This window comes from Capricornis sumatraensis, chromosome 9, assembly GCF_032405125.1.
Source record: "Capricornis sumatraensis isolate serow.1 chromosome 9, serow.2, whole genome shotgun sequence".
Lineage (NCBI taxonomy): Eukaryota > Metazoa > Chordata > Mammalia > Artiodactyla > Bovidae > Capricornis > Capricornis sumatraensis.
In genome coordinates, this window is record NC_091077.1 from 21,353,867 (window position 1) to 21,379,347 (window position 25,481).

At 54.1% G+C, this 25,481-nt stretch overlaps 1 protein-coding gene across 5 annotated transcripts in view; it reads left to right on the forward strand.

Moving 5' to 3' along the window:
• The first annotated feature begins 1,669 nt into the window (after nt 1-1,669).
• DOT1L (DOT1 like histone lysine methyltransferase) overlaps nt 1,670-25,481 on the forward strand; it is a 52,281-nt gene continuing 28,469 nt past the window's right edge. For all 5 annotated transcript variants that reach the window (XM_068979604.1, XM_068979608.1, XM_068979605.1 and 2 more), the window contains exons 1-7: nt 1,670-1,764; nt 11,853-11,896; nt 19,552-19,626; nt 21,956-22,019; nt 22,549-22,777; nt 23,927-24,021; nt 24,447-24,509. In XM_068979604.1, the coding sequence (XP_068835705.1) occupies nt 1,684-1,764; nt 11,853-11,896; nt 19,552-19,626; nt 21,956-22,019; nt 22,549-22,777; nt 23,927-24,021; nt 24,447-24,509 (651 nt within the window). In that variant the 5' untranslated portion in view covers nt 1,670-1,683. The remainder of the gene's footprint in view (nt 1,765-11,852; nt 11,897-19,551; nt 19,627-21,955; nt 22,020-22,548; nt 22,778-23,926; nt 24,022-24,446; nt 24,510-25,481) is intronic.

Sequence of the window (25,481 nt, forward strand, 5' to 3'; positions counted from 1 at the left end):
TTTCTATTGGGATGGTCTTGATCCCTGTCTCCTGTACAATGTCATGAACCTCCGTCCGTAGTTTACCCAGCACTCTATCTATCAGATCTAGTCCCTTAAATCTATTTCTCACTTCCACTGTATAATCATAAGGGATTTGATTTAGGTCATACCTGAATGGTCTAGTGGTTTTCCCTACTTTCTTCAATTTAAGTCTGAATTTGGCAATAAGGAGCCAGCCCCACCACTTAATGGCAAATAAACTGGGGAAAATGGAAGCAGTGACAGATTTCATTTTCTTGGGCTGCAAAATCACTGTAGGCTTCCCAGGTGGCTCAGTGGTAAAGAATTCGCCCGCCAGGGCAGGAGACACTGGAGATGCGTGTTTGATCACTGAATTGAGAAGATCCCTTGGAGGAGGAAATGGAAACCCACTCCAGTATTCTTGCTGGGAAATCCCATGGGCAGAGGAGTCTGGTGGGGTCTGTCCATGGAGTCGCAAAGAGTTGGACATGACTGAGCACGCACACACAAAATCACTGCCGATGGTGACTGCAGCCACGAAATTAAAAGATCCTTGCTCCTTGGAAGGAAACTATGACAAACCTAGACAGCTTATTAAGAAACAGAGACATCACTTTGCCAACAAAGGTCCCTATAATCAAAGCTATGTTTTTCCAATAGTCATGTATGGTTGTGAGATTTGGACCACAAAGAAGGCCAAGCACCAAAGAATTGATGCTTTCGAACTGTGGTGCTGGACTCTTGAGAGTCCCTCCAGACTGCAAAGACATCACCGGTCAATCCTAAAGGAAATCAACCCTGAATGTTCATTGGAAGGACTGATGCTGAAGCTGAAGCTCTAATACTTAGGCTATCTGACAGGAAAAGCGACCCTGACGCTGGGAAAGGTTGAGGGCAAAAGGAGAAGGCGGTGGCAGAGGATGAGACAATTAGATATCATCACGGATTCAATTCACTGACATAAATTTGAGCAAATTTGGGGAGATATTGGAGTATACAGGAACCTGGCATGCTGCAGTCCATGGGGTCACAAAAAATGGATACAACTTATCGACTGAACAACAACAAAACAGGCTAAATATATGGCATTCTTGTGACCGAAGCCGGGACTCTACCGGTCACCTTTAATGAGAAATTATACTTTTATTATGGGGGGGGAGGGGTTGTTCCTGTCCGCCAAGAGCGGGTTTCGAACCCTCCATCCCAGGCCTTGCGGGGTCTCCCCGGGTTCCCGCTTGGGGCTGGTGGGGGCAACCGAGGGCAACCGAGGACGTGCGTGCGTGCGTGCGTGCGTGCGTGGGAGCGGGAGAGCCCACAGGGCGGGCCGGCGGGGGGGGGCGCACGAGGCGCGGCGGGCGGGGCAGCGGGAGCGCACCGCCTCCTCGTGCCAGGCCCCCCCGCGCGCGCGCCGCGAGTGGTTCAGCCCGGCCCCCGGCTCATTGTGCTCGTCTCACGCCGGCCCAAGATGGCGGCGGCGCTGGAGGCCCCGGGCCTGTGACCACAAAGAGGGAGCCGGGGGCTGGACGGGAGCGCGGTGGCGGCGGCTGAGGCCCAGGCCAGGCCCCCTCCCCTCAGCCTCCCGCCCGCCCTCCTCCGGCCGTCCGCCCCGCCCCCGCCGGCGGGGCCCCGCCCCTCCCCCAACCGCCCGACTAGCATGGTGCGGCGGCCGCGCGCGCCGACATGGGGGAGAAGCTGGAGCTGAGGCTCAAGTCGCCCGTGGGGGCCGAGCCCGCCGTCTACCCGTGGCCGCTGCCGGTCTACGTGAGTGCCGCCCCGCTTTTCCCCAACCCCTTCTCCCCAGACCCTAGCCCCCTACTCCCCGGTGAGCTTGGTGGGGGGCCCACCGAGAAACGGAGCGACTCGAGCGCCCAACCTTCCCTGGGACCCCCCATTCCCGCCCCGCCGGATTCCCGGCGGCCGTTTCCAAGCCCCGCGCGCAGAGTGGGCAGCGGGGAACCCGGGCCGGCCGAGGGCGCAAACTGGGCCGCGGGGACCCTGCGCCTCCGAGGGGCGCCCGAGCCGGGCTGCCGTTGGTCCTGCGGGGCTGGGGACCCCCGTTCCCCGGGCCTGGACGGCCGGCGGGCTTGCCTTTCCGTACTTTATGATTTGACGTGTAGGGTTTCTCTTTGCTGGTAGTTTTTTCTTGGCGCTGTCACCGTGCTCAGCTTTTTTATTTTTGAGGACACTCTTTCCTCCTTCCCAGTTGTTAATTTTGTAAATTAGGCATTTGTCTAATTTTGAGGGGCAGGACTGGCTAGAGCTTTGGAAAGGAAGCGTCCTGTTCCCGGATCTTTAGTGGGTGGGCTGGCCGGACCCTTGGCAAGGACGCGTCCTGTTCCCTAGTTTGAGTGGGTCGGCTGGCCGGACCCTTGGTAAGGAGGCGTCCTGTTCCCTAATTTGAGTGGGTGGGCTGGCCGGACCCTTGGAGGCGTCCTGTTCCCTGATCTTGTGTGGCCTTTGGAAAATGACAGTCCGAACGGAAATTTACACAGGCGTCCGGGTGATTCCAGACATGCAGGGCGCAGGGTGGGCGCCCCGGCTCCTGTCCCCGGTGGCGGCGTGGGTGCGCGTGTCCGTGTCCCAGCGACCGCGCTCGGGCTGGGCAGCGCGCCTTCGGGAGGGAAAGCACAGCGGGCGCGGTGGGCGGGCGCCTTTGGGGCGCCCTTTCGCGCGCTCGGCTTGCGGGGGGACCGGCCTCCACGGGACCCGGCGGGGAAGCCCGCGCGCCCCGCCCCTCGCGCGGGCTCCGTGTGTGTCAGTTTTTGGAAACTGTCGCGGCCAGGGGCGGGGTCGGGACGCTGGGACCGCCCAGGAGCCGACGTTGGCTCCTGGCCCTGGTGCTCCGCGGTTCTCCGAGGTCGGAGGCTTTCCAGCCCGCCGAGCGCACCGGCGCTTTCTATTTTTGCGCTTCCTGCGCCCGGAGGCGCGGCTGAGCCCGGGCTCTGGCTTTTCCGGTTGGGTAGCTCTGTGTCGCTCGCCCTGGCGTGCGGCCTGAGCAGTGGGCAGGGCGGGGAGACGATCCAGGGGACGTAAACTGAAAGTGGGGAGAACGTTCAAAACTCCAGTTGATCCACCTGCCTCCCTCTCTGCCCCTGTTACTGCACTCGTCTTGTACCAGTACGTTGGCCCGTACATTTTTCAAAATGTAATTTGTTTATTCTCAGTAGACATGAAGTGTGGTTCACTTGTAGCTCATAGTTCTAGAGTATTTGACAGATCATTGCAGTCAGGCAGCAGAACAATCCCATCAAACCATCTGCTGCCCTTTGGGATCAACTTGCCTCTCGCTTCCTGGCCACCAGTCTCATCTCATTCTCTAAGGTTTTGGCTTTTCTGGGAAGTCAGGTAAATGGGGTCAACAATGTGTAGCTTTTTGATTCGGGCTGCTTGGCTCAGCAAAATGTATGTGAGATTCATGCCCGTTGTTGAGGGTGTGAGTAGTCACTCCTTTTCCCTGCTATGCAGTTTTGAGAGATGAGGAATAGAGCTACTAAACAGCGCGGGCAGGTGAACATGGATTTTCACCTCACTTGGGGGAACACTCTGGGAGTCAGACTGGGGTCTGTGCTGAATGTCTGTTTAACAACATTCCTGCATCTTGGAAATTGGTATTTTTCCAAAATTGGTATTTTGAGTATCAGGAGAATCTAGAAATCCACTGTGACCCAGCACTGAAGCACCTGAAACTAAGATGAAGGTTCATCTGGAGACGGTCCCATTGTTGCCATCACCATCTTATTTTCAGGGCGGAGCAAGGCCACAGAGGTCTGCTCAGTTCAGTTCAGTTTCTTAGTCATGTCCGACTCTTTGTGACCCCATGGACTGCAGCATGCCAGGCCTCCCTGTCCATCACCAACTCCCGGAGTTTACTCAAACCCATGTCCATTGAGTTGGTAATGCCATCCAACCACCTCATCCTCTGTCGTCCCCTTCTCCTGCCTTCAATCTTTCCCAGCATCAGGGTCTTTTCAAATGAGTCAGCTCTTCGCATCAGATAGCCAAAGTACTGGAGTTTCAGCTTCAACATCAGTCCTTCCAATGAATATTCAGGACTGATTTCCTTTAGGATGGACTGGTTGGATCTCCTTGCCATCCAAGGGACTTTCAAGAGTCTTCTCCAACACCACAATTCAAAAGCATCAATTCTTCAGCACTCAGCTCTCTTTATAATAAAGTCCAACTCTCACATCCATACATGACTACTGGAAAAACCATAGCCTTGACTAGACGGACTTTTGTTGGCAAAGTAATGTCTCTGCTTTTTAATATGCTGTCTAGGTTGGTCATAACTTTGCTTCCAAAGAGTAAGCATCTTTTGATTTCATGGCTGCGGTCACCATCTGCAGTGATTTGGGAGCCCAAAAAACTAAAGTCTGCCACTGTTTCCTCATCTATTTGCCATGAAGTGATCGGACCAGATGCCATGATCTTAGTTTTCTGAATGTTAAGCTTTAAGCCAACTTTTTCACTGTCCTCTTTCACTTTCATCAAGAGGCTGTTTAGGTCTTCTTCACTTTCTGCCATAAGGGTGGTGTCATCTGCATATCTGAGGTTATTGATATTTCTCCCGGCAATCTTGATTCCAGCTTGTGCTTCTTCCAGCCCAGTGTTTCTCATGATGTACTCTGAATATAAGTTAAATAAGCAGGATGACAATATACAGAGGTCTGTAACCTTTGCCAGTAAGACATCGTGTGTGTCCAGGTCCCAGCAGGAGCTGGCTTTCCAGTGGTGGGCGGGTCTGAACTAGAGAGTGTCTTTCCCTCGCTGGCAGGATCTCACTTGGCAGGGTTCAGGGTGTGCTGCCTGCCTGGCTGGGTGCTCCATCTGAGGTCAGCAGCCATTCCTGGGGTGGCAGTCCCAAGACCAGGCAGTAGGTGGAGGCTGGGGCGTGCCGTGGTCAGCAAGCTGCAACCTTCCTAAAGCAGTGCAGTGACGTCTGCTCCCCTCCCGTGTCCCCACTGGGAGATTTTGCTTTCTCACAGGAAGTGAGGGGGCAGAACTTTATTATAAGAGTTCATATTTAGTGATGACTCGATGATGAGTACGTTAAGAAAATGGGCCACTTCCAGGAGCATAGCCTTTCCAAAGGTCAGATTACTCATGTGACCACACATTGGAAATGACTGAGCTTGCTTGTTTGTTCATTCATTCATTCATTCATTCATCCCAGCACCTCCTGTATATCTCCAGTGTTCCAGGGGGAGTGGAGCACAGTACACAGTGTTCTTGCTCTCAGGAAACTTATGAACGAGGAGGGTCAGTGGGCTGTCTGTAAACACAGAGGTGCAATGGAGGTGTGTCCTGGGGATGAGGTCCTGGAGGGTGGGGCTGAGGGAGGGTGAGTGGCTTCTCCAAAGAGAGGGCACCCACAGGAGGAAGTGCAAACAGCCACAGTCTTCCACATGCGGAAATGTCCAGCCTCCGAAACAGGTTTTTGTGCAGTTGACAAATAAGAGGGCGTGGTGCAGGGCGAGTTTTGTTCCTTCTGTCACAGAGTTCCCAGATGTCCACTCGCAGTTTATGGCAGCGTTGCTAAAGCAGGATGGCCCTTCTCTTGGTAGAAAACTGGGTCTCAGCTCAGGAGGGAGCAGGTGCCTGGTGGCTGGGCCGGAGGTTGCGAGGGCGGGCAGTAGTCCTTCCCCTCGGTGACTCACGGAGGCTGTGGGTGTGGAGCAGCCTCGGTGTGACTGTCCCTGCCTGCCTCCGCGAGCGCACGAGTCTCTGATGAATGCTGAGCCGTCATGCCCCAGACTCGGCTGTGAGTAGTAGCTGAGGTGGGCGGCTGGCTGAGCCATCCCTCCCTATGACTCAGAAAATATTTTCTGCTCTGACCTCTTGTGTGCATGACTGAGTGCTGACTAATCTGAGCTCAGGTGGAAGTCAGGTTAACCCTCTGACAGCTCTCCGTGGGTGAGGTGACCACTTTAGAGAGGATGGCGTCATTGGAAACGCCTGGTACCCCGCATGTGGCTCTCAGCTTCTGTACCCTGGTCCCTGACATCCAGGTGTCCTGGAGTAGGCAGACCAAGTACTCTGTTCCTGGTGGAAGGAGCCAGCAGCGCTGGAACCTGGGGTATTCACTAGGGAGGAGGTGGCGGAGCTGTGGGCCACCTGCCCCCGTCTTCCTCTGGGAGCCCTGTCCTTTTTTTTTTTAAGTTTTTGTTTTCAGATAATCATAGATTCTTGTACAGTTCTAAGAAATGAGACGGAGGCACCAAGTGTTCTCTTCTCCCAGCTTCTCCTGATAGTGACCCCTTTCGAAGCTGCACGACGATGTGATTCTTTCACTGGCCTGGGTTCACCAGGGTGCAGTGTTCCGGGGCCCTGCAGGGTGTGGCCGGCCGTGTCTGCCGGGGCCTGGGTCCTGGGCTCCGTGCTCGTCTCCCGAGAGGCCCCTCTTGCCCCTCATTCTCTCTTCTCAGTCGGTGCTCTCCCCAGTTTGTGCACCTGTCTTTCCACCGGGGGATAACAGTCCATTCTGTTCCTCTTGCTCAGGGCTGTGCCTGGGAGCCTCTTTGGCTCCTTCTCTGTCGTTTCAAGCTGTCCTGCCCTTCCCACCACCAGGTCTCCTGCCCCCGGCACCTGTGGCGGTCCCGAGAATGTTCAGAGAGGACATGCCCGAGTCGGTCCGTGTCCTCTGCAGCCTCCCTCGCTGCCCACCTGCCTGACCTCCCCTCCCAACCAGCATTTCTCTTTTCTTCCCTGACTCTTTCTCCACCCATGGTCACTCTCTCAGTCCCTAGCCCAGGGGTGATTAGCCCTGGAGCAGTGTTCCTTGGCACCCCTGTGTTGGACAGGGCCCTCTTGCAGCTGAGGCACGGCCCTGTGAGCTGGGTGGGGAGGTCCGAGGCTCCAGCATCATTGTGTGTGACCCTGGATGGAGAAACTGTCTCTGCTGGGCTTCAGTTTGAATCCCCTGAGTTAGTCGTGGGGTCCGAGGCTGAGGCACGGAAGGTGCATTAGCGTCATTCAGGGGGATGGGCGGCCCCTGGTAGAGGAACACTGCCTCTGGAACTGCTGCTTCTTTGCTCCTCAGAGATAGCAAGGGTCGGGGCCTTGGGATGAGACTCCTCAGAAGGATTTCTCCATTGCAGGGCGGTGTTGGACCTGTTCATAGTGGATCATGTTTTTCCTGGTCTGTGAGCGGCCCCCCGTGGTCTGCTCTGGGCTTGCCCTGGGACTGAGCCAGGCTCCCACTGAGGGGCAGGGCTTGGCCCACACCTGGTTTGGGTGCAGCCCAGGTGAAGAGGCAGGACATGGGAGGAGGGGCCTTGTCAAGTCTTGTGGTTTTTGTGTTTGTTTAATAACAGCTTTGTTCTAAGCTGTACGCTTTTAGAAATTTTAGGGAGAGTGAGCCTGTAATTTCAAGATACCTTAAAGAGCAAAATTTGAAGTGCCCTTCTTAGTAAATTTATTTAGAATCAAGTTTAAAACTCACCACCAGCAAATCATTTTCGTAGCCTATATGGCAACTGAACTTTCTATTTAAATTTTCAGCACTGCTTTATTGTAAGACATAGGTTGCAAAAGATAATAAGCTATTTGTATTGTAAGCTGAACAGAATGAGAATCATAGAGTAGATTTGCAGCAATTTCTTCTGAGGATAGAAGAAAAATAGACATTTCAACTGTGTCTTTAGATTCACAGTCAGGTTGATGGAAACAAATAGCCCCAGGTCATTCACCTTAAAACCTAAATAAAGAAACAAACAATTGGCCAACCAGAGGTATAGAATTGGTATAGAATTTAAAGGCTCAAGAGACAGTTACAGGTTAACCTGGGGTATCCTCTAACGCACATTAATGAAATCTCCTTTATGTGTGGTTGGGAAGATCCCCTGGAGGAGGAAATGGCAACCCACTCCAGTATTTTTGCCTGGAGCCTGACGGGCTACAGTCATAGGGTTGCAAAATGTCAGACACTACTGAGCAACTAATACTTTTTTACTTTTATTTTGTCCAGATAACATTCGTACCACACAGCTCACCTACCGCAGGTGTACAGTTTAACGGGTTTTACTGTACTGTATTACTGTATTCACAGAGTTGTGCAACCATCTTATCTAATTCCAGGACATTTCATCCCCTCAAAGGACCTGCATCCCCACCCCGGCCCCTGACCACCAGGAACCCACTCCCTGTGTCTGCGGATCGGCCTGCTCTGCACGTTTCCCATCAGTGGAGTCATAGCCTGTGTGTCCTTCTGTGTCTGCCTCTCTCACTGAGCATCGTGTTCTCAGGGTCTGCCCACGTGGTAGCGAGTGTCGGCTCTTCACCCCTTTGCAGGGCCAACTGATGCTCCTGTGTGTGGAGGGACAAGTCGGTCTTGAGGCCCCTGGAGAGGCACTCCTTTGGCCTTGGTTCTGGGGTGGCTGGCACCAGGTACCCTGGTGGGGCATTGACAGTGACCCCTGCTGGGGGTGGGACAATGCTGGCGCGCTCAGAGCTACAGTGCTCAAGGTGAGGCTTGCCTGGACTTTCCAGACCTCGGGCTGGCAGCCATGCAGCCACTGGTTGCTCAGGGATCCTGGGTGAGTCCTTCTGCTGACTGGGCCCCTGGAAGGGCCTCCTGTCCTTCCTGACCCTTGCCCTCCTTTCCCATCACGGCCTTGGCCTTGGCCTCAGGCGAAGAGAGTTCTGGTGCTGAGCTTTTGATCATCCTCTTCTCCCATCACCCCAGAGTCCCTCCCCGACAGCCCCTCCATGTGGACCCCCACTGGTGCTACTCTGATCTGAAGACCTGTGGAGCGTGAGAAGTGGCCAGAGCTGAGAGGTTGTGAGAGCTTCCGAGTCATTCAGGTGGTCAGGGCAGCCACGGGAAGCTGGACAGGCCCTGCAGCAGCGTCACGAAGTCGGAGGAGGCATGTTGTCAACCATTCCCTCCTCTCTTTTTGGTGTTAGAGCTTAGGACAGCTTGAGTTCACCTCATCTCAGAGAAGACCACGCTCCAGGCCCCGTGTCTTCCCAGGGGCCACTGCAGGCCCTGCAGGAGGAGGGGCCCTGGACGTGTCCTGGCTGCCTGGGGGCCCAGAGAGGGAGCGCGGTCCACAGCTGGGCACACTCCTGCCAGCTGGGCACACTCCTGCCACGTGGTGGGGCTTTTGCACATGGGCATTCATGGGGCCTTTCATGGTACTCCTTGTTTTGTAATCTCACGGTGATGACTGGAATCAAATGTTTCTGGTTGCTACTGCATCTTCCTCTGGCTCTCAGACTTGTTCTTGCAGGCCGTGCTTCCTGCATATCAGCCTAAACCCAGGGCTTGTATCCGTTATCTGTGGTGTGTAACGAAACAGCCTGACATTTAGCAACTTGAATAACATACGCTGGTGACTGCTCATGGTGTCTGAGGGCAGGAACCGAGAGCTGGCAGGCGAGGGAATCTGGTCAGGTGCCCACAGGAGGCTGCTGTAGATGCTTCATCCAAATGCTGATGGGGCCAGAATCATGGCGCCCCACATGCTGCCTGAGACTCCCCAGTCCATGGGGCGAGTTCCCCTCAGAGTACGCGTCTCAGCATTGGTGAAGAGGCCCAGACCGTCCCCTTCATTCCGTGGCTGCCCCACGGCCCTGTGCACTGTTCGTGTGAGCTTGTCTCTGAGTGGACCCTTCAGGACAGCGTGGCGTCGTCTCTGCCGTCTGTGCTGTGGGGGCCTGGGGATGCCTGCCAGGGCTGTGGGGACTTGACTTCCTGGATGTTGTTGACCTGTGAGCATCCCAGAGACTCAGGATTTTCCTGCTGAGGTTGGAGGTGCTTTTAACAGTATATCACATCTACTCCCAGACATTTTGTTGTTATTAGTTTGTTTTTGCCACCTCAGTGACTTGGGGGATCTTAGCTCCCCGATCAGGGATTGAACCCGGGCCCTCAGCAGTGAGAGTGTAGACACTGCCAAGGAATTCCCTGTTAATGGCATTATTGAGGTGTAATTCCCGCCCCATGCAACTCAGCTGCCCCGAGCATGCTGTTCCCTGGTTTGTGCACTGGGTGCAGTCATCACTACTACTAATTTTAGAACCTTCCATCGCCCCCTGGAGAAACCCCATCTCCATCAACATTCCCCCCATCCTCCTGCCCCAGCCTCTGACAACCAGGAACCCACTCCCTGTGTCTCTGGATCAGCCTGTTCTGCACATTTCCCATTTGTGGAATCACACCCTGTGTGTCCCTCTGTGTCTGCTCTTACTGAGCGTCATGTTCTCAGGGTCCGTCCACATGGCAGTGAGTGTCAGGGCTTCTTTTCGAGGCCGAGTGATGCTCCCATGCATGGAGGGATGACACATTTGTTTATTCATTCACCTGTTGGTGGTTGTTTGGGTGATTTCCAGTTTGGGGCTGTGGTTGTATGTACTCACTTCTTTTGGGCAGACACCCAGAGAGGAATAGCTGTGTCAAGTGGGGCCTTTTTCACCTTTCGGGGAGCTACCAGCTGCCCCCACCATTCTGACGTTTGCCGTGAGGTGTTGGGGCCTGCCGCTCCCACCTGTGGTTCTTCCCGAAGGTGTTGGGTCAGCGGTGGTGATGCTGGGGTCGAGCACCCCATGCCAGGAGACGCTGGTCTGCGGGGCTGTCCAGTTTTGGAGCACACGCACTCCACCTCCTGCCCGTTTTGTCTAAGTGATAGGAGTTCATTGAATGTTTACTGCTCCATCCTTGGAGGAGTATTCCAAGGATGGAGGAAACAAAGTTGGACGATATTCATGATAGAAGGTTGCTTTTGTCCTTTGCCTTAAAAACTAAGCCTTTGGACAAAAGGTCACATATTGCAATTCTATTTACAAATGTCCAGAATAGGCAAGTGCGTAGAGACAGAGAGTGGACTAGTGTTTTCAGGGGCTAGGGGGAGGCCTGTCTGCTGATGGGGTAATGGAATGTTCTGGAACTAGACAGAGGTGCTGGTTGCACGACCCTGAGTATATTGACTCCACCACATTGCACACTCAAAGCGGGGTCTGTTGTATGTGAGCTATACCTCAGTAGAGCTGCTGTTAAACACTGATGAGGCTAGGGCTATGAAAGTGGTTCTGGAGTGCTGAGTTGGGTGGGGCCCTGTCCTGCGACCTGCCCTCGTGGCTCTTGTCCATTATGAAGCCGGGAAACGGTGGCCTGGGCTGAGAAGGGCAGTTGCTGTCCCAGGCAGGGCTGGTGGCTCTGGGTCTCTTACCTCACTTCTGGTTTCAGCCCGCGCTCTTCACGGCCCTCCTCACCAAGGTTGGAGTGAAAGTGTGGCCTCGAGTTACAGACGTCCGTGCGTGCACGCTCACTTGTATTTTTTGGCCACACTGCACAGCATGTGAGATCTTGGTTCCCTGACCAGGGATTGAACCCACACCCCTTGCACTGGCAGCATGGAGTCTGAACCACTGGAAGGCCTCCCTTGGTTTCTGTGGGGTCTCCAGTTCACTGGTCACCGAGACTGCAGGGAGAGGCCAGAGTGACCTGTGATATGCCCTCTGGGAAGAGCAGCTGGGAGGGCACTGCTGTGACCGGGCAGGATGATGGCTGCTCACCCACTCCTGGCAGTGACAGGACCCTTGTTTCCCATTTTACAGACGGAAGCCAAGGGTCAGGGACTCAGGCAGGCCTGCGGCTGCCCGGCTGCAAGAGTGCCCAGGAGAGCCTTGGGGAAGGAGGGTTGGAAGTTAGACTCCAGCCCAGCCCTTTCCCTTCTCTGCTGCTTTCCAGGTGCCCCCAAGGCCGGCGTGCCCCTTGTGCCAGGGACCCCAGTGCCATGGGTGGGGAAACGAGGTGGGAAGGCCTGGGGGCTAGAGTGCCTGCCTCCTCTGGTTGCCACCATCACCGAGGCTGGAGGGACGGCTCTAAACCCTGTCCCATTGTCTTTCAGGACAAACACCACGATGCTGCTCATGAAATCATCGAGACCATCAGGTGAGTGTGGCACCTGCTGGGGTGGGGCCTGGGGGTGGGGCCTCAGGTGGGCCCCCAGTGCCTAGCCGTGCACTCTGACTCTCACCTCAGGCTCCTGGCCCTTGCTTTCAGCCCCCACATGTCAGCCTCCCTGTTCTCCATGCTGGTCCACCTCAGCGTGGTTACCATGGAGAACCCGGGGAAACTGTGACTGGGGTCAGGGGTCAGGTGCCTGAGTGTGACCCAGCACAGGGCCTGGTGCTTTGTGAGCTTCCTGTGGGCAGGCTTGGAACCCCCAGTGGCAGGTCCCCAGGCCCCTTCCCCTTCCCCTCATCACCTGCTTTCCTCTCTTGTCATGGGGGGTTGGGTTTGGGCCACTCCTCCGCATGTGAACCTGCCCCTTGTGGAGGGCAGGCGCCCGGCAGGCTGGCCTGGGCAGCTCCAGGAGGAGGGCCCTGCGGTATTTCTGGTGGGCGTCCTCCTCACCCTGGACCTGAGGGTTTGCGTTGGCCTCCGGAGTGACCAAGCCTCGGCGTTCTGTGACCACTCTCCTGGCTCTGGCACCTCCCTCGTGCTGTTATATCCTCTCAAATCTGCGGTGGCCAGGCTGGCAGTGCCCTGTGAAGGAGACCTCGTCCTGCCCCTGGCAGCCAAGCGGCTCAGCCTCCTGAGCTCGTCTGCTTCACTCAGGGCCGAGCCAGGCCTCTGTGCAGGATTGTCCAGGAGACTGAGCAAAGTCTTGTGTGCATCTCACAGGGTGGGCCTGACTAGGGTGGTGCTGAGAATGTGGGATCTACTTTATTAAATGGTCTAGTCCACAAACCAGTTGATTGGTGGAGTAGTGCTACGGCCGGCTTAGTTTAGTTTATTTTTAAAGAAGGCTGCCAGTTAGGAGGGGCTTTCCAGGTGGTTCAGTGTAAAGAATTTACCTGCCAGTGCAGGAGACGAGGGAAACGTGGGTTCATTCCCTGGGTCAGGAAGGTATCATGGAGGAGGAAATGGCACCCCACTCCAGCTTCTTGCCTGAAAAAATATCCCATGGACAGGGGAGCCTGGTGGGCTATAGTTCCTGGGATCGCAAGAGTCGTACATGACAGCGACTAAGCACCCACACGTGTCAAAGTCGGTGAGGAAGGGAGGCCATGTGGTTATGCGAGGGGCTCCTAGCTGGCCAGCCTGGGTTCCCTCCCCCCTCCCTTGGGCCAGGTGAGTTCTGGGGGCAGGTTGGCCTGGTTGCCTGCTGCCTCCTCCAGGGAGGGCGTGTCCCTGTGGTGCAGGGCGGTAGGACGGGGTGCAGTGGGCCAGGCAGAACAGGTTCTCTGGAGCCTCCCGGTGGCCGGGTCCTGTCCAGGTCTGGCGGGGCCCGCTCCCCATCCTCAAGTCTACAGGCTATTTCAGTCCTTCCCTCTTGTCTCCACAGATGGCTTTTTCCCACTGGTAAAGATGGCAGTCACCTGTTTTGTTTCTTCTCTTATCTCTTCATCCTGGAGGATTTCTGACATGCCCAGAGATGGACAGTGTGTATGACGAGCCCACGTGCCCGTCACCCAGCCTAGCGTTTGTTTCACCTGTACCAGTGCCATGGGTGGGGAAACGAGGTGGGAAGGCCATCTGCTTTTCTCTTTTGCCGCGTGTTTACTGGGACAGTCAAGGTGTGACTGAAGTACAGGAGGGAGACTCCCTGTTAGGATCGAGCATGGTGGCCAGGGTGGATGTGTGGGTGCCCCTTGTACCTGTGTGAGAAGGAGTCACCCCTGTTTGCCTGGGTCCCCTATTGGCCCCGTCCCTCCACTCCTGTCCCCGGGAAGCCCAGCCTGCTTTCTGTTGCTGTGGATTACTTTGCATTTTCTAGAATTTTACATTTTTAAAAAATGTGTCAAAAGCTTTTCTTTCTTATTCCTGAGGAGTGTACCATTGGTGCACCCTTTCACCAGATGACATACGTTTGGGTGGTTTCTGAGTTTCGGCAATTGTAAATAAAGCTGTTGTAAACACCCCACGGAGGTCTTTGTGTGGACATGTCTTCCTTCATTCTGGGTAAATACCTGGGAATGAGGCTGCTGGATTGTGCTTGAAGGAAGACCGCCCCCTGCACGCTGCAGGCAGCCATGCAGGACCGCTCCTGTGGCTCCCACGTTGGCAGGGCATGTTGACCGCATTGTTTTTGCTGGTCCTTTGGTGGTATCATTGTGGTTTTAATGAGAATTTTCTTAAGAATTAATGATGTTCATCATTTTTTGCCTGCTTTTAAAAAAACTGGTTGTTTTTTAACTATTGAATTTTGAGCATTCTTTGTCATTCTGGCTTATCCTTTATTAGGTATGTGTTTTGTGAATATTTTCTTTCAGTCTGTGGCTTGTCTCTTCACATTCATAAGAGTGTCTTAAAGAGCAAATATCTTAAATTTTGATAGAGGTCTAATTTATCAACTTTTTTCTTTTATAGTTTGCAGTTTTTTGCATGCTGAGATAATGTGTGCCTAACTTGAGGTCACAAAGATTTTCTGCCATGGTTTCTGGAAGTTTTATGGTTTAGGTTTTACATTTACATCTTTTTTTCCACTTTGAGTAAACTTTTACATGAGGTGCAGAGCATGGGTTGAGGCTTATTGCTTTGCATGTGGACATCCCGTAGTTCCAGCAGCATTTGTTGATGAAACTGTCCTCTCTCTGTGGAATTTCCTTATCACCTTTGTGAAAGATGAGTTGACAGTGTATGAGGTGATTTGTTTCTCGAATCTCTTTCAGTGCCACTGACACATGGCTCTGTCCTTTGGGCAGTACCACAGCTTTATGGTGAGCTTTGGAATCACAGAAAGTCCTCCATCTTTATTCTTCTTTTTAAATGTTGCTTTGGTTATTCCACCGCCTTTGCATTTCCATGTAAATTTTTGAATCAGCCTGTTGATCTTTGCATAATTTATTTAGGAATTGTATTGAATCTGTAGGTCATTTTGGAGAGATTTGCCATCACACTTGAGTTTTCCAGTCCATGAACATGGTATGTCTCTCTGCTTGCTCAGGCCTTTCAGCTCTTCTCTTGGCAGCGCTCTGGCATTGCAGCATGGAGGTCTTAGACAAGCATTTGTTAGATTTATTTCTAGCTCATTCATGCTTTTGGCACTACTGTTAAGTGGGATTGTGTGTTAAATTTCACGTTCTGTTTGTCTGCTACTTGTGGGTAAAATACAATTGATTTTTGCACGTTAACCATGACCTTGTGCTCAATTCATCAATCCTAGTAGTAGTTTTGTAGATTTCCTGGGACTTGCTGTGGAAATAAAAATAATTGTATCACCTGTTATTTCTTTTTCTTGGCATTATTGAATTGGCTGGGACCTTTGAGACTGTTTTGTGATAAAGTGGGGGGAGGTTGCATTCTTCTTTTTTCCCTCATCTCTGCGGCAGGGATGTTAGATTTAGCCTTCTGCCATGGAGGTGACGTTAGCTGTAGTTCCTCACAGATGCCTAGTACAAGTTTGAGAACATGCTCTACTATTCCTGGTGGCGTTTTCCCTAGGTGTAACAGTTGCGTCATTGTTAGGTTAAAAAAAAAAAAAACAAGGCCATAACTTCTACAGTTTAATACTGAAATACTTATGGGTGAAAATGTCATGTGTGGTCTGCTTTCAGATAGCATGGAGTGGGTGCAGAAAAGTGCTCTGAGCCCAGCAAGCGGCTTGTGGCGTCTGCATGCCTTGCCGTGGTGAGGTGTCTTCCAGGTTTCTTTCATGTAAAGTTACCGTTTCCCACGTTTTTTTGAAAGTTATTTGTTAATTTTGGGCTCTGCTGGGTCTTCATTGCTGTGAGGGCTTTTTTCCTCTAGTTGTGGGGAATGGGGGAGTTCCCCTCCAGTTGTAGTGACAAGCTCCTCATTGCGGTGCCTCCTCTTGTTGCGGAGCATGGGCTGTAGGACTCCTCGGCTTCAGTGGTTGCGGCACCTAGTCTGTGGGCACAGGCTCAGTAGTTGTGACGGATGGGCTCAGTTGCTCAGTGACATGTGGGAGCCTCCTGGATCAGGGAGCGAACCTGTGTCTCCTGCAGTGGCAGGCGAATTCTTCACCACTGAGCCACCAGGGAAGCTCCTGCTTTCCCCTTTTTAATTAATAAAAATCATGGGGGAAATCCTTGGAGACTGTGCAGAGATCCTGTTTCTTCTTGGACTTTTGCAACTGATTGTAGGATCCAGAAGTGAATCTCACTGCTGAGAACTAGTTACTAGGGCGTTCGAAAGGCTGTTCTGTTTCGCTTTCTTCCCCTGCCCCGTTAGTCGTTGGAGCTTTTCTGGGAGAAAGGGCTGTTCCCCTGTAGGCACTGGTTTCATCCTGTGGGTCCTAACCCGCTTCTGCTGCACCTGCTTTGCTCCTCAGTCGTTCCCGTGCTGGCCTGGGGGGCTCTCTGGATTTATCCCCCCGCCCCTTGACTTGACCCTGCCTGCTCCCAGCACAGCCTCGCTATCTGGAGCCTCAAGATGCTCCACAGCCATCTTGAGTTTGCTGTGTCCCAGCCCGAGTCGGCCGCTTCCCCAGAGAGTTCTGGTTTCCTCCCCTGGAGAGGAGTTTGTGTTGCTTTTTAGAGATAAAGTTGTCTTCTTACTGAGTTGTAGGGATTCTTAACATATTGCGGCTGTGAGTGTCCAGTGAGGTAGGCATGACTGACCGCGACTTTAATGGCATCTTGATGAAGTTCTAAACTTATCAACTCATTCTTTGATGGTTAGTTGTCTGAGGCATAGCCAGGAATCTTTACGTGCAGAGTCAGGCAGTTAGTCTCCCGTTTTGGGGGGAAAGGTCTGGGGTTTTAGGTTTTACATCCAGGTTTTAGGATCAGTTGTGAATTAATCTTTGTGTCTAATGTGGGTTTGTGTTTATGGGGGTCAAGATTCTTTTTTCCCGATCAATATTCAATCCTTCCAGCCTTATTTATTGAAATATTCCTTTCCCCATCACATTGCCTTGGTGCTTTGGTCAAAAATCATTTGTTAAAATTTAGTCTATTTCTGGATCCCATGTCCTGTATGGTCGATCTGTCTGTTCACCTCTCTGCCGGTACCACACTCCTCCTGTTTTCTGTTGGCTGTGTATGGGCTCTGTTGGTGCAGCACGTGGACTTAGTTGCCCTGCGACATGTGGGATCTTAGTTCCCTGATCAGGGATCGGACTCTCGTCCCCTGCACTAGGTGAAGTCTTAACCACTGGACCACCAGGGAAATCCCACCGTCACACTCTTGGTTACTGTAGACTTACAGTACATCTCAAATCAAGGCGGTGTGGATTTTGCAACAGTGCTTTTGTAAAAAAAACATATGTATTATTTATTTGGCTGTGCTAAGTCTTACTTGCAGCATGAGGGATCTTCGATCTTCATGGTGACATGCAGGATCTTAAGTTTCGGTACGTGGGATCTAGTTCCCCAACCAGGGCCCGAACCCCGGCCCCCCCAGCATTGGGAGCACAGTCTTAGCCACTGGACCACCAGGGAGGTCCCATTGCTGTTATTTTTAAAGGCTATTTTGGCTCTTCTAGATTCTCTGCCCTTGTATGTCAGTTTGATAATTGGTTTGTCTGTTTCTCAAAAAAACCCTAATTGAACCTTTTTAGAGGAATCACTTTGCAGTTTAGTTTGAGGAGGAGGTTTAACAATATTTAGTCTTACGTTTCTTGAGTGTTTTTTGTTTGTTTGTGTATTTATTTATGTTGCCCTTAATTTTTGTCAGCAAGGTTTTGTTGTTTTCAGTGTAGAAGTCAAGATCATTCCTAAGTATTTATGTTTGAACGTTATTTTAAATAACATATAAAACTTCTCTTGTTCTAAATTCTTTGTTGCTGGCGTTTCTAAGTACAGTTGACCTGTATCCTGTGACCTTGCTGAACCCACACGAGTTCTGGTAGCTTCTCCATAAACTCTTTAGGTTGGCCCATGTACTGAATTGTGTGGGATCCCTCCATGAGGAGGGATGGTTTTGCTTCTTCCTTCCTGGCCTTTGTGCTGTTGGTTGGTTTTTCCTGCCGCATGAACGCTGTCCGGGCCCTATGGTAGAAGGCTGGAGGTCCCAGTCCTTCCCTGCCACTGGGGTGTGGATGCCCTCCCAAGGAAAGCAGATGTGCCGGAGAAGCGCTCGCCAGAGGTAGCGGTCTCTGCTCCGCAGGCCCGGTGCGGGGGAGAGACTGCTGACACAGGGACTGTGACTTGGGTTCCCTTGGGTCTGAGGGAGCTGGCACTGCCCAGCCAGCTCCGGGGACTGTGGGTGGGTCTCGCAGAGAGGGGAGCCAGATGCCTAATGTGGGAGCTCTGGCCACCCAGTGGCTAGGGCCAGTGTGTGTCAGAGGGTCCCCGGGGCGGGTGGGCACGCATGGTGAGAGAACTGCCCCTCCCTGCTTTCCAACCCTTGGTCGCCTTGGGCTCCCCTGGCAGAGCCCACAGCAGCGAAGGGACAGCAGCTCCTCCAGCCCTCCCTGCCCCTCCGTTAGGTGGCGGGTGGCTCTTTCCATGCCTGTTTCCTGAGAGTTTTTATTGTGAATGGAAACTGATTTCATCATGTGTTGAGACAATTGTATGATTTTTTTTTTCTCCTTTATTCTCTCAGTGATGTGAATTACAGTGACTGGTTTTAGAGTGTTAAACAACCTTCTGTTCCTGGGATAAACTCCATTGGAATAAGATGTGTTGCTGACTTTGGCTTACTAACATTTCTAGAGGAGTTCTGTGTCTGCGTTTTTGAGGGATGCCAGTTTAACAGCTGCATCTTTACAAGGCTTTGTCCTCTGGTTTTGGTCGTGTGGCAGTGTTGGCCTCCCCAAGCTGGAAAGGGTCAGCGTCACCATTCTCCAGCGAATGGCAGAGTTCACCGCGAAGCTCTGTGGGCTGGGAGTCTCTGGGAGAAAGTCACGTCACATTCTGTGCTGGGTGTCCCACTGTTCAGGTGTTCGGCTTCTTGTGTCGGTTTGGGTAATTTACATCTTTTAAGGAATTTGTCCACTTCTCCTAAGTTGTTGAGTTTATTGACATGCCATTTTTCGTGATATCCCTCATTTTCCTTTTATTCTCTGTAAGCTCTGTCATGATGACTCGTCTTTCACAATTTTTCTCCAGATTGTATCAGGATCCAGTCAGGGTTCCACCTTGGGATCAGCAGATTCCCCCTCCATCTCTTTTTCCCCACTGCAGTATTTTTTGTTTTCACTTTTTGTGGGGGTGATCTCAGTCCCCGTCCAGGCACTGGACCCTGGCCCTCAACAGTTAAGGCGCCGAGTCCTAGCTGCTGGGCCGCCAGAGAAGTCCGGCGGTTGAAGAAACCCTGTTGTTTGTCTTGGGATTAGTTCATTCTTCAAATAATCGTTCCCTTTTATTTCTGGTCGACGCATTGCTTTTCAGACTCTCTGATTTAAGCTGATTGGTGTCTTAGACCCTGTAACACATTAAATCCATTGAGCTCCCAATGGCCAGCGTTGTTTAAACGCGAAGCAACATGAGACTTGTGTAATTTGTAAGGACAGCATCCTCCTAAGAACATGTCTTTACATTGTTTGTTTTGAAGTCACGCCCCCCTTCCATCTTTCATGTTTTGAGATGAGTAGCCAGAATGTTTTGTTTTTGTATTTGCAGAATCAACAGTGTTTAAGAACAGCATTGAGAGTAGGACATAGAGCACTAATACCAGTTTCCTTTGCGTTTCAGATGGGTCTGTGAGGAAATCCCGGATCTCAAGCTCGCTATGGAGAATTACGTTTTAATTGACTACGATACCAAAAGGTAAGCGGAGTTGTGCTGGGGCTGCGTCTCCACCGGGGACGGGCTCCGTGTGTGTGGACACAGGCTAAATTTAGACCTTCCTCGACACTGCAGGCTGATGGGAAGTTTCCTTTTAGACTTGGCCATAGCCAGCACGGAGTTATTTTGGTAGGAAATGTTTATCAAATATTGGCAGAGGCTGTCGGAGTGAGGACATAATTGGAAAGTGGGATCGGCGTGTGTAAAGCTGGAGTTGCTCTCTCCACTGCAGCGACTGCTGTCGCTGGCCCGGCTTCTCAAGCCTCGGCCCCCAGCTCCAGCCAGATCTCATATGGTTTTGGCTGCTCCCTGCAGTTTCCTCAGGCACATCCTGGATCCCCTAGAAGAGTCCTGTGGGTGGGGAAGGGCGAGGCCGGGTCTGGAATGCCTGCCTGGAATTTCTTTTTGTTTTTCTTTGAGAGACTCTCCTGCCTCTTTCAGTTCTTGGCAGGCTCACTTTGATCGCTCGCAGGCTGTGGGCCTAGGTGACTGGTCTTGACGGAGAAGGTGGCCCCAAGGTGCCTGCGGGCCCCTGCGCAGGCTGAGTGGTCTCGCTCCTGTGTCTGGAGGACTTGCTTGACTCAGTCAGCCCTAGTCCCTTCCCCTCACTTCCCACCTCCTTCCGGTCCGATAATTGGTACAGGTGGCCATTACGGGCTTAGGTGGCTGGGTGCACGCATCAGCCCTGACCCCAGGGTGGGGGTGCCTGTGGACTCTAACCTTGAACGTCGGTCTCAAGATCCACATGGTTCACATTTCCTGGTGGTCAAGGGCCGAGTGCCTGGCTCAAGCAGTGGAGTGTTGAGAGGTGCTTCTGCTCCAAGGTGCTTGCGCGGGGGCAGGGAGGGGGAGTTTCGAAGCTCCTAAGCAGACTGAAAGGATTCCGGGCTGGGAGAGGGCAGGTGCAGTCTGATGGCAACTCTCTGCTCCCCACAACCCAAGTGACCTCGGAGTCCTGCCCAGAGCAGGGGTGTGTGAGGGCAGGGCTGGCACAGCGGGGTCCAGGTGCCAGGCTCCTCTGAGCCTCCATGTGTGTGCATTCTCCCAGGAGAAGGTATACCAGGATGTAGTCAGGGGCTCTGACAGGGACATGGAAGCTGGAGCACAAGGAAGGAATCGGGGAACTAGTGCGGGTTTTCTCCCTGAGGACAGCCAGACCGGAGTGTCGGCACTTGCCCTGGCTGCCCACTCCTGGCCTGTGTTACCAGGGTCCCTTTTGGGCTGGCACTGGGCTGGACTCCTCCCCTGAGCATACAGGTAGCTCCTCCAGAATGGGTTTCCCACCTCATCGTGTCAGCTTGCTCACAGCATATTAGAGCCGCATGTCCCCTCGCTGTCTGTGTGAGGTTTCACTGGCCTCGCGCACATCGGCTCTTTCCCATTATCGAGGTCTCTGGCTTTTCAGCTTCTGCTGCTATTCTTGGAGATTGAACGTGTCATGTGGTTACGGGTCCATTTAGATCCCTTTGCTTCTGTTAGAAAAGGAAGTGCACTTAAGCTCTTGGGGTCCATCCAGGGCCCAGGGTCAAGGGGTCTTGATGCAGGTTGAGAGAGGCTGTGGGTGGGTGCCCCGTGCCCCCCCATGTCTCTGCCTCCCCCCCATGTCTCTGCATACATCTCAGGGGTCCTGGGCCCTTGGTGCTCACTGGGGAGCAGCTATCTTGCTGCCCAGCATGTGGGTGGCGTTAGGAGACACGCCTCAAGTGACCGCCCCCTCCTCCGTGCAGCACAGATGCCGGGGTAGACCCCTCGTGCAGGGGCATCGGGTCGCTCATTGCCGGTACTGACAAACATGGATCCCCCAGATACCCTCTGGGAGAACCTGGGTTGGGGCCTTCCACTGAACACTCCCCCCTGGTGTGGGGAGAAGCTGGGTCGACGACTCCCTCGCTGAATTTCTGACGTGGACGCTTGTATCTGGGCAAGTGTCAGCAGTTCACACTGTTGGGTAAATAGAAGCCACACCAGCAGGAAGGCGGGTGCTGACCTCTGTCTGCAGGGTCGGGGTGTTGATTATCGTCCCCTCCCACCCGACTAGCAGTGCTGGGAGCCCTCCCTGCCTGCAGTGGCCCTTGGCACCCAGCTGTCCCCCAGCCCTGGGGCAGCGGGACTTCCTGCATCTACAGGTGGGGGTGAGGCTGGCCTTGGTCTGCCTGCCTGGTTCTGTGAACAGCTGTGAAGCTCATTCCTCACCTGAGCCCTCAGGGCACAGTGAACTGAAGCTCTGCCCCATGGCCTCTGCCCCCTCCCCGAGGCCTGGTGGCTTGTTCTGAGCCCAGCGGTGACCAGTGCCTTCCCTTGCTTGTTTTAGCTTTGAGAGTATGCAGAGGCTCTGTGACAAGTACAACCGGGCCATCGACAGCATCCACCAGCTGGTAGGTGGCCTTCACCCTCACCTCGGACCTGTCTTATCATCTCAGCCCCCTGAGCTGTGGTTCAGGCCCCCTCCTTGCCCATCAAGTCATGGTGTGGGGTCTGCAGTGTCCCAGGGTGTGGACCCTATGGCCCGGGGTTGGAACTGTGTTGATGCAGATGGCTGGGGCTGAGCTGGCCAGTGATCCCGGCCCTTGTGGATGCCCTAGGAGCCGTGCTGAGCCAGCTGGTAACAGGGAACCTTCCTGGGGCTTCTCCCCCACGGGTGCTCTGGGCGCCAGGACAGACCAGCTTGTGGGGAGAGCAGTGCCAGGGAGCTTGCTCTGCCCAGGTCCCAGCTGCACTTGCATGCACGCACAACCCGACACATCTATACCCACACACACTCTGTCTACACACATGCACGTAGGTTCACACCACTGGCACACACACGCAGGCTCACACACGCTCCTGCGCACTTGTGTCCCCCCTGGGTTGGGGCAGCGGGCTGGGTGGTGTGGCCCCGCAAACTGTGTGTGTGCCCTGTCGCAGTGGAAGGGCACCACACAGCCCATGAAGCTGAACACACGGCCGTCCACTGGGCTCCTGCGGCACATCCTGCAGCAGGTCTACAACCACTCGGTGACCGACCCTGAGAAGCTCAACAACTATGAGCCCTTCTCCCCAGAGGTGTATGGGGAGACCTCCTTCGACCTGGTCGCCCAGATGATCGATGAGATCAAGATGACTGAAGATGACCTGTTTGTGGACCTGGGCAGTGGTAGGTGGGGACTCTTCCCCCCACTCCTTCCCCCACTCCTTGTGCTTGCAGGATGGCCGCCCCATGAGGAGAGGTTCCGGGGGCTGGGGCCAGGCGGGTGCCCGTGGGTGTGCCATGTTGCCTGAATGAAGAAGCCATGGGCCAAATTGTCCTGGTGGGACTGTGCAGGTGACAGGCTGCCCAAGGGGCTCCCTGGCGTGTGGTTGGGCTGCTCTGTCAGGAACCCCAAGCATAGCACTCTGGGGTCTCCACTGCCCCCCATAACCTACTCACAGACCCCAAGGTCCTGTCCCATATGGCGTGGCCTCGCCACTTGAGAAGGGCCCTGCAAACAGACAAAGGTGGCTTCTCTGGTGGCATTGTCATTGGCTTAAGTGTACAATTTGTATTCTAATAAGCATGCACATGGTTGAAGGTCATTTCTAGAAAAGCCTGTAAAACTCCCCTGTGTGTCAGAAGGTTTATGATTTCTGAAAACTGCCAGCCTCCTCAGACCCCAGGTCCCCTAGCTTCTCCTGCCCCCCGGGAGGGACCCCATGTCCTCTCCCTGTTTACCCTGTGTTTCTGAATAGAGGCTTGTTTCCATCATTGGATTCTGTTCTGTTCAAAATGGGAAATCTTGGGGCTCCTGACACTTTATTTGAAGTGCACCTGGCCTGAGTTCAAGGAGGGACAGTCTCAGAAGCCTCCTTTGTCTGTGAGCTAGTACCCACAGATCCTGCCATGTCCTGTGGGCGTGTGCTGTGCGGGGCCTCTTGCCACCACTCTGGGCTGCTCCCAACTCAGGTGGATGGTGGAGCATGGCTCATTGGTGGGGGGTGCTTCCTCCCAGGGGTCACTGTGCCTCAAAAAGCTGTGTCCGCGTGTGCACAGTGAATGCCCCGTGGGGCCGTGGACCATGGCAGGTCCCAGTTGGGTGGCCACTAAGCATCTTCTTCGTGATGAAATGGAGCACGGCTTGGCTGGGGGTAGGGGCGGTGCTCAGCCCGTGGCCTGGGGCATTTGAACACATTCTGTGACCCAAGAGGGCTCTCAGGGACTTGCGCTGAGAGGCCAAGGCCTCTGCCTGATGATCTTGTTGTCATGGCCCAGCTGCTGGGTGTGTCCTGCTGTGCGTCTGACACCTCTCTCTCTCTCTCCCCCCCGAAGGGGTGGGCCAGGTTGTGCTGCAGGTTGCCGCAGCCACCAACTGCAAACATCATTATGGTGTAGAGAAAGCTGACATCCCAGCCAAGTACGCGGAGGTGAGTGGCCCTGGGCCCCGGGTGCAGCCACATCTGTGTCACTTTTGTTTCCAGCCTTGGTGTGCAGCGACCTGCAGGATAGGGGGCAGTCTGTGCTGGGGTTGAGGGAAGGTAGGGGAGGGGGTCCCTGCTTCACGTGTCCCTGAAAGACCGTTGCGGCTGTGTCCCCTGGTTCCCCTGGCGCTGGGGGTCAGCTGGCATCACCCTTGTGCCAGCGTCTGCTGGGGGTTGGGATAGGGGAGGCAGCAAGGTCTGAGGAGTGCGCGTCTGAGTGGTGGTGTCGCCATGGGAAACCGTTGAGAGTTTGTGGTTTGCACGCCTGCCCACTCTGGTTCCCTGCAGTCAGGCTTCTTTGCATGGGGAGGACAGGGGCGCCCTCCTGGCCACCGGGTCCCTGATGGGCTGTCTGGTTTGGCTCTTTGCAGACGATGGACCGAGAGTTCAGGAAGTGGATGAAATGGTATGGAAAAAAGCATGCAGAATACACAGTGAGTGCCATCGCTCCATGCCCCCCGGCTAAGGGTGCAGCCCCGCCCTCTGCGCCGCCTCCCCTGACCCGCCGCCCCCTCTTTTCCCTGCCCGGAGCCCCCTCCCCACCACTGTCACTGCCTCCTGGCCACCTGCCGCCTCCTTGCTGTGGGCCTTGTAGGCAGTCGACTCCTCCGGCCCTGCACTCTGCCCCACTTCTCTTCCTCAGGCACCCAGCGAGGCCTTGGGAGCACCGGCTCTTTCAGGACCACATGTGGGGCGGTGGGGTGTGGGCTGGCCAAGGGCATCTTTCTCGTGCTTGCCCCCTGCCTGCAGCAGTGAGGCCCCACCAACGAGCTGGCCTGGTGCCGCTGCCCCGTGCCCCTCTCCCCACATCCGTCAGCTCGGCCTTCAATGCCGAGGTTCTTTGGGTCTCCCTCCTGGATCCTGATGTTCTGGCCTCTCTCTGCTCCTCCTGCCTGGAGTGTCCAACTCCATGTTCTCAGCTCCAGCGCATCTCTGTGCCCAGGGCTTTGTCAGCCACTGCAGGTTTCAGTGGCCAGTGGACATAGGGCTGCCATGCAGCCTCCATCTGCAGGACTGCGGCCGGGGCATTGCAGGGGGAAGGTTCCAAACTGGCTCTTCAGCATACACGTCACTTCCTGTCCCAGGTCCCCCAGGGCCCCAAGCTCCACCTGGCTGTGATGTGGTCTTCCTGGTCCTTCTGAAGATTCCTGACGTTATTTGTGTCTTGCTCTTGGGGGTCCTGGGGGACGGGGGGCTACAGGGCCAGAGCTAGCGTTCCTTGTTGCCTCAGGGAATAGAATGGTGTGTGTGATTCCAGGGGGTGGGGCACCAGCAGGAGAGACGGAGTTTCGGCCCTGGAGCCACCTGACTGGTTCTCCTTTCAGGGATTGCACCCTCAGTATTGATGTGAAAGTCCAGTCTCAGCTCACCTGGATTTAAGATATCTTATAGGTGGTCCTTGATTG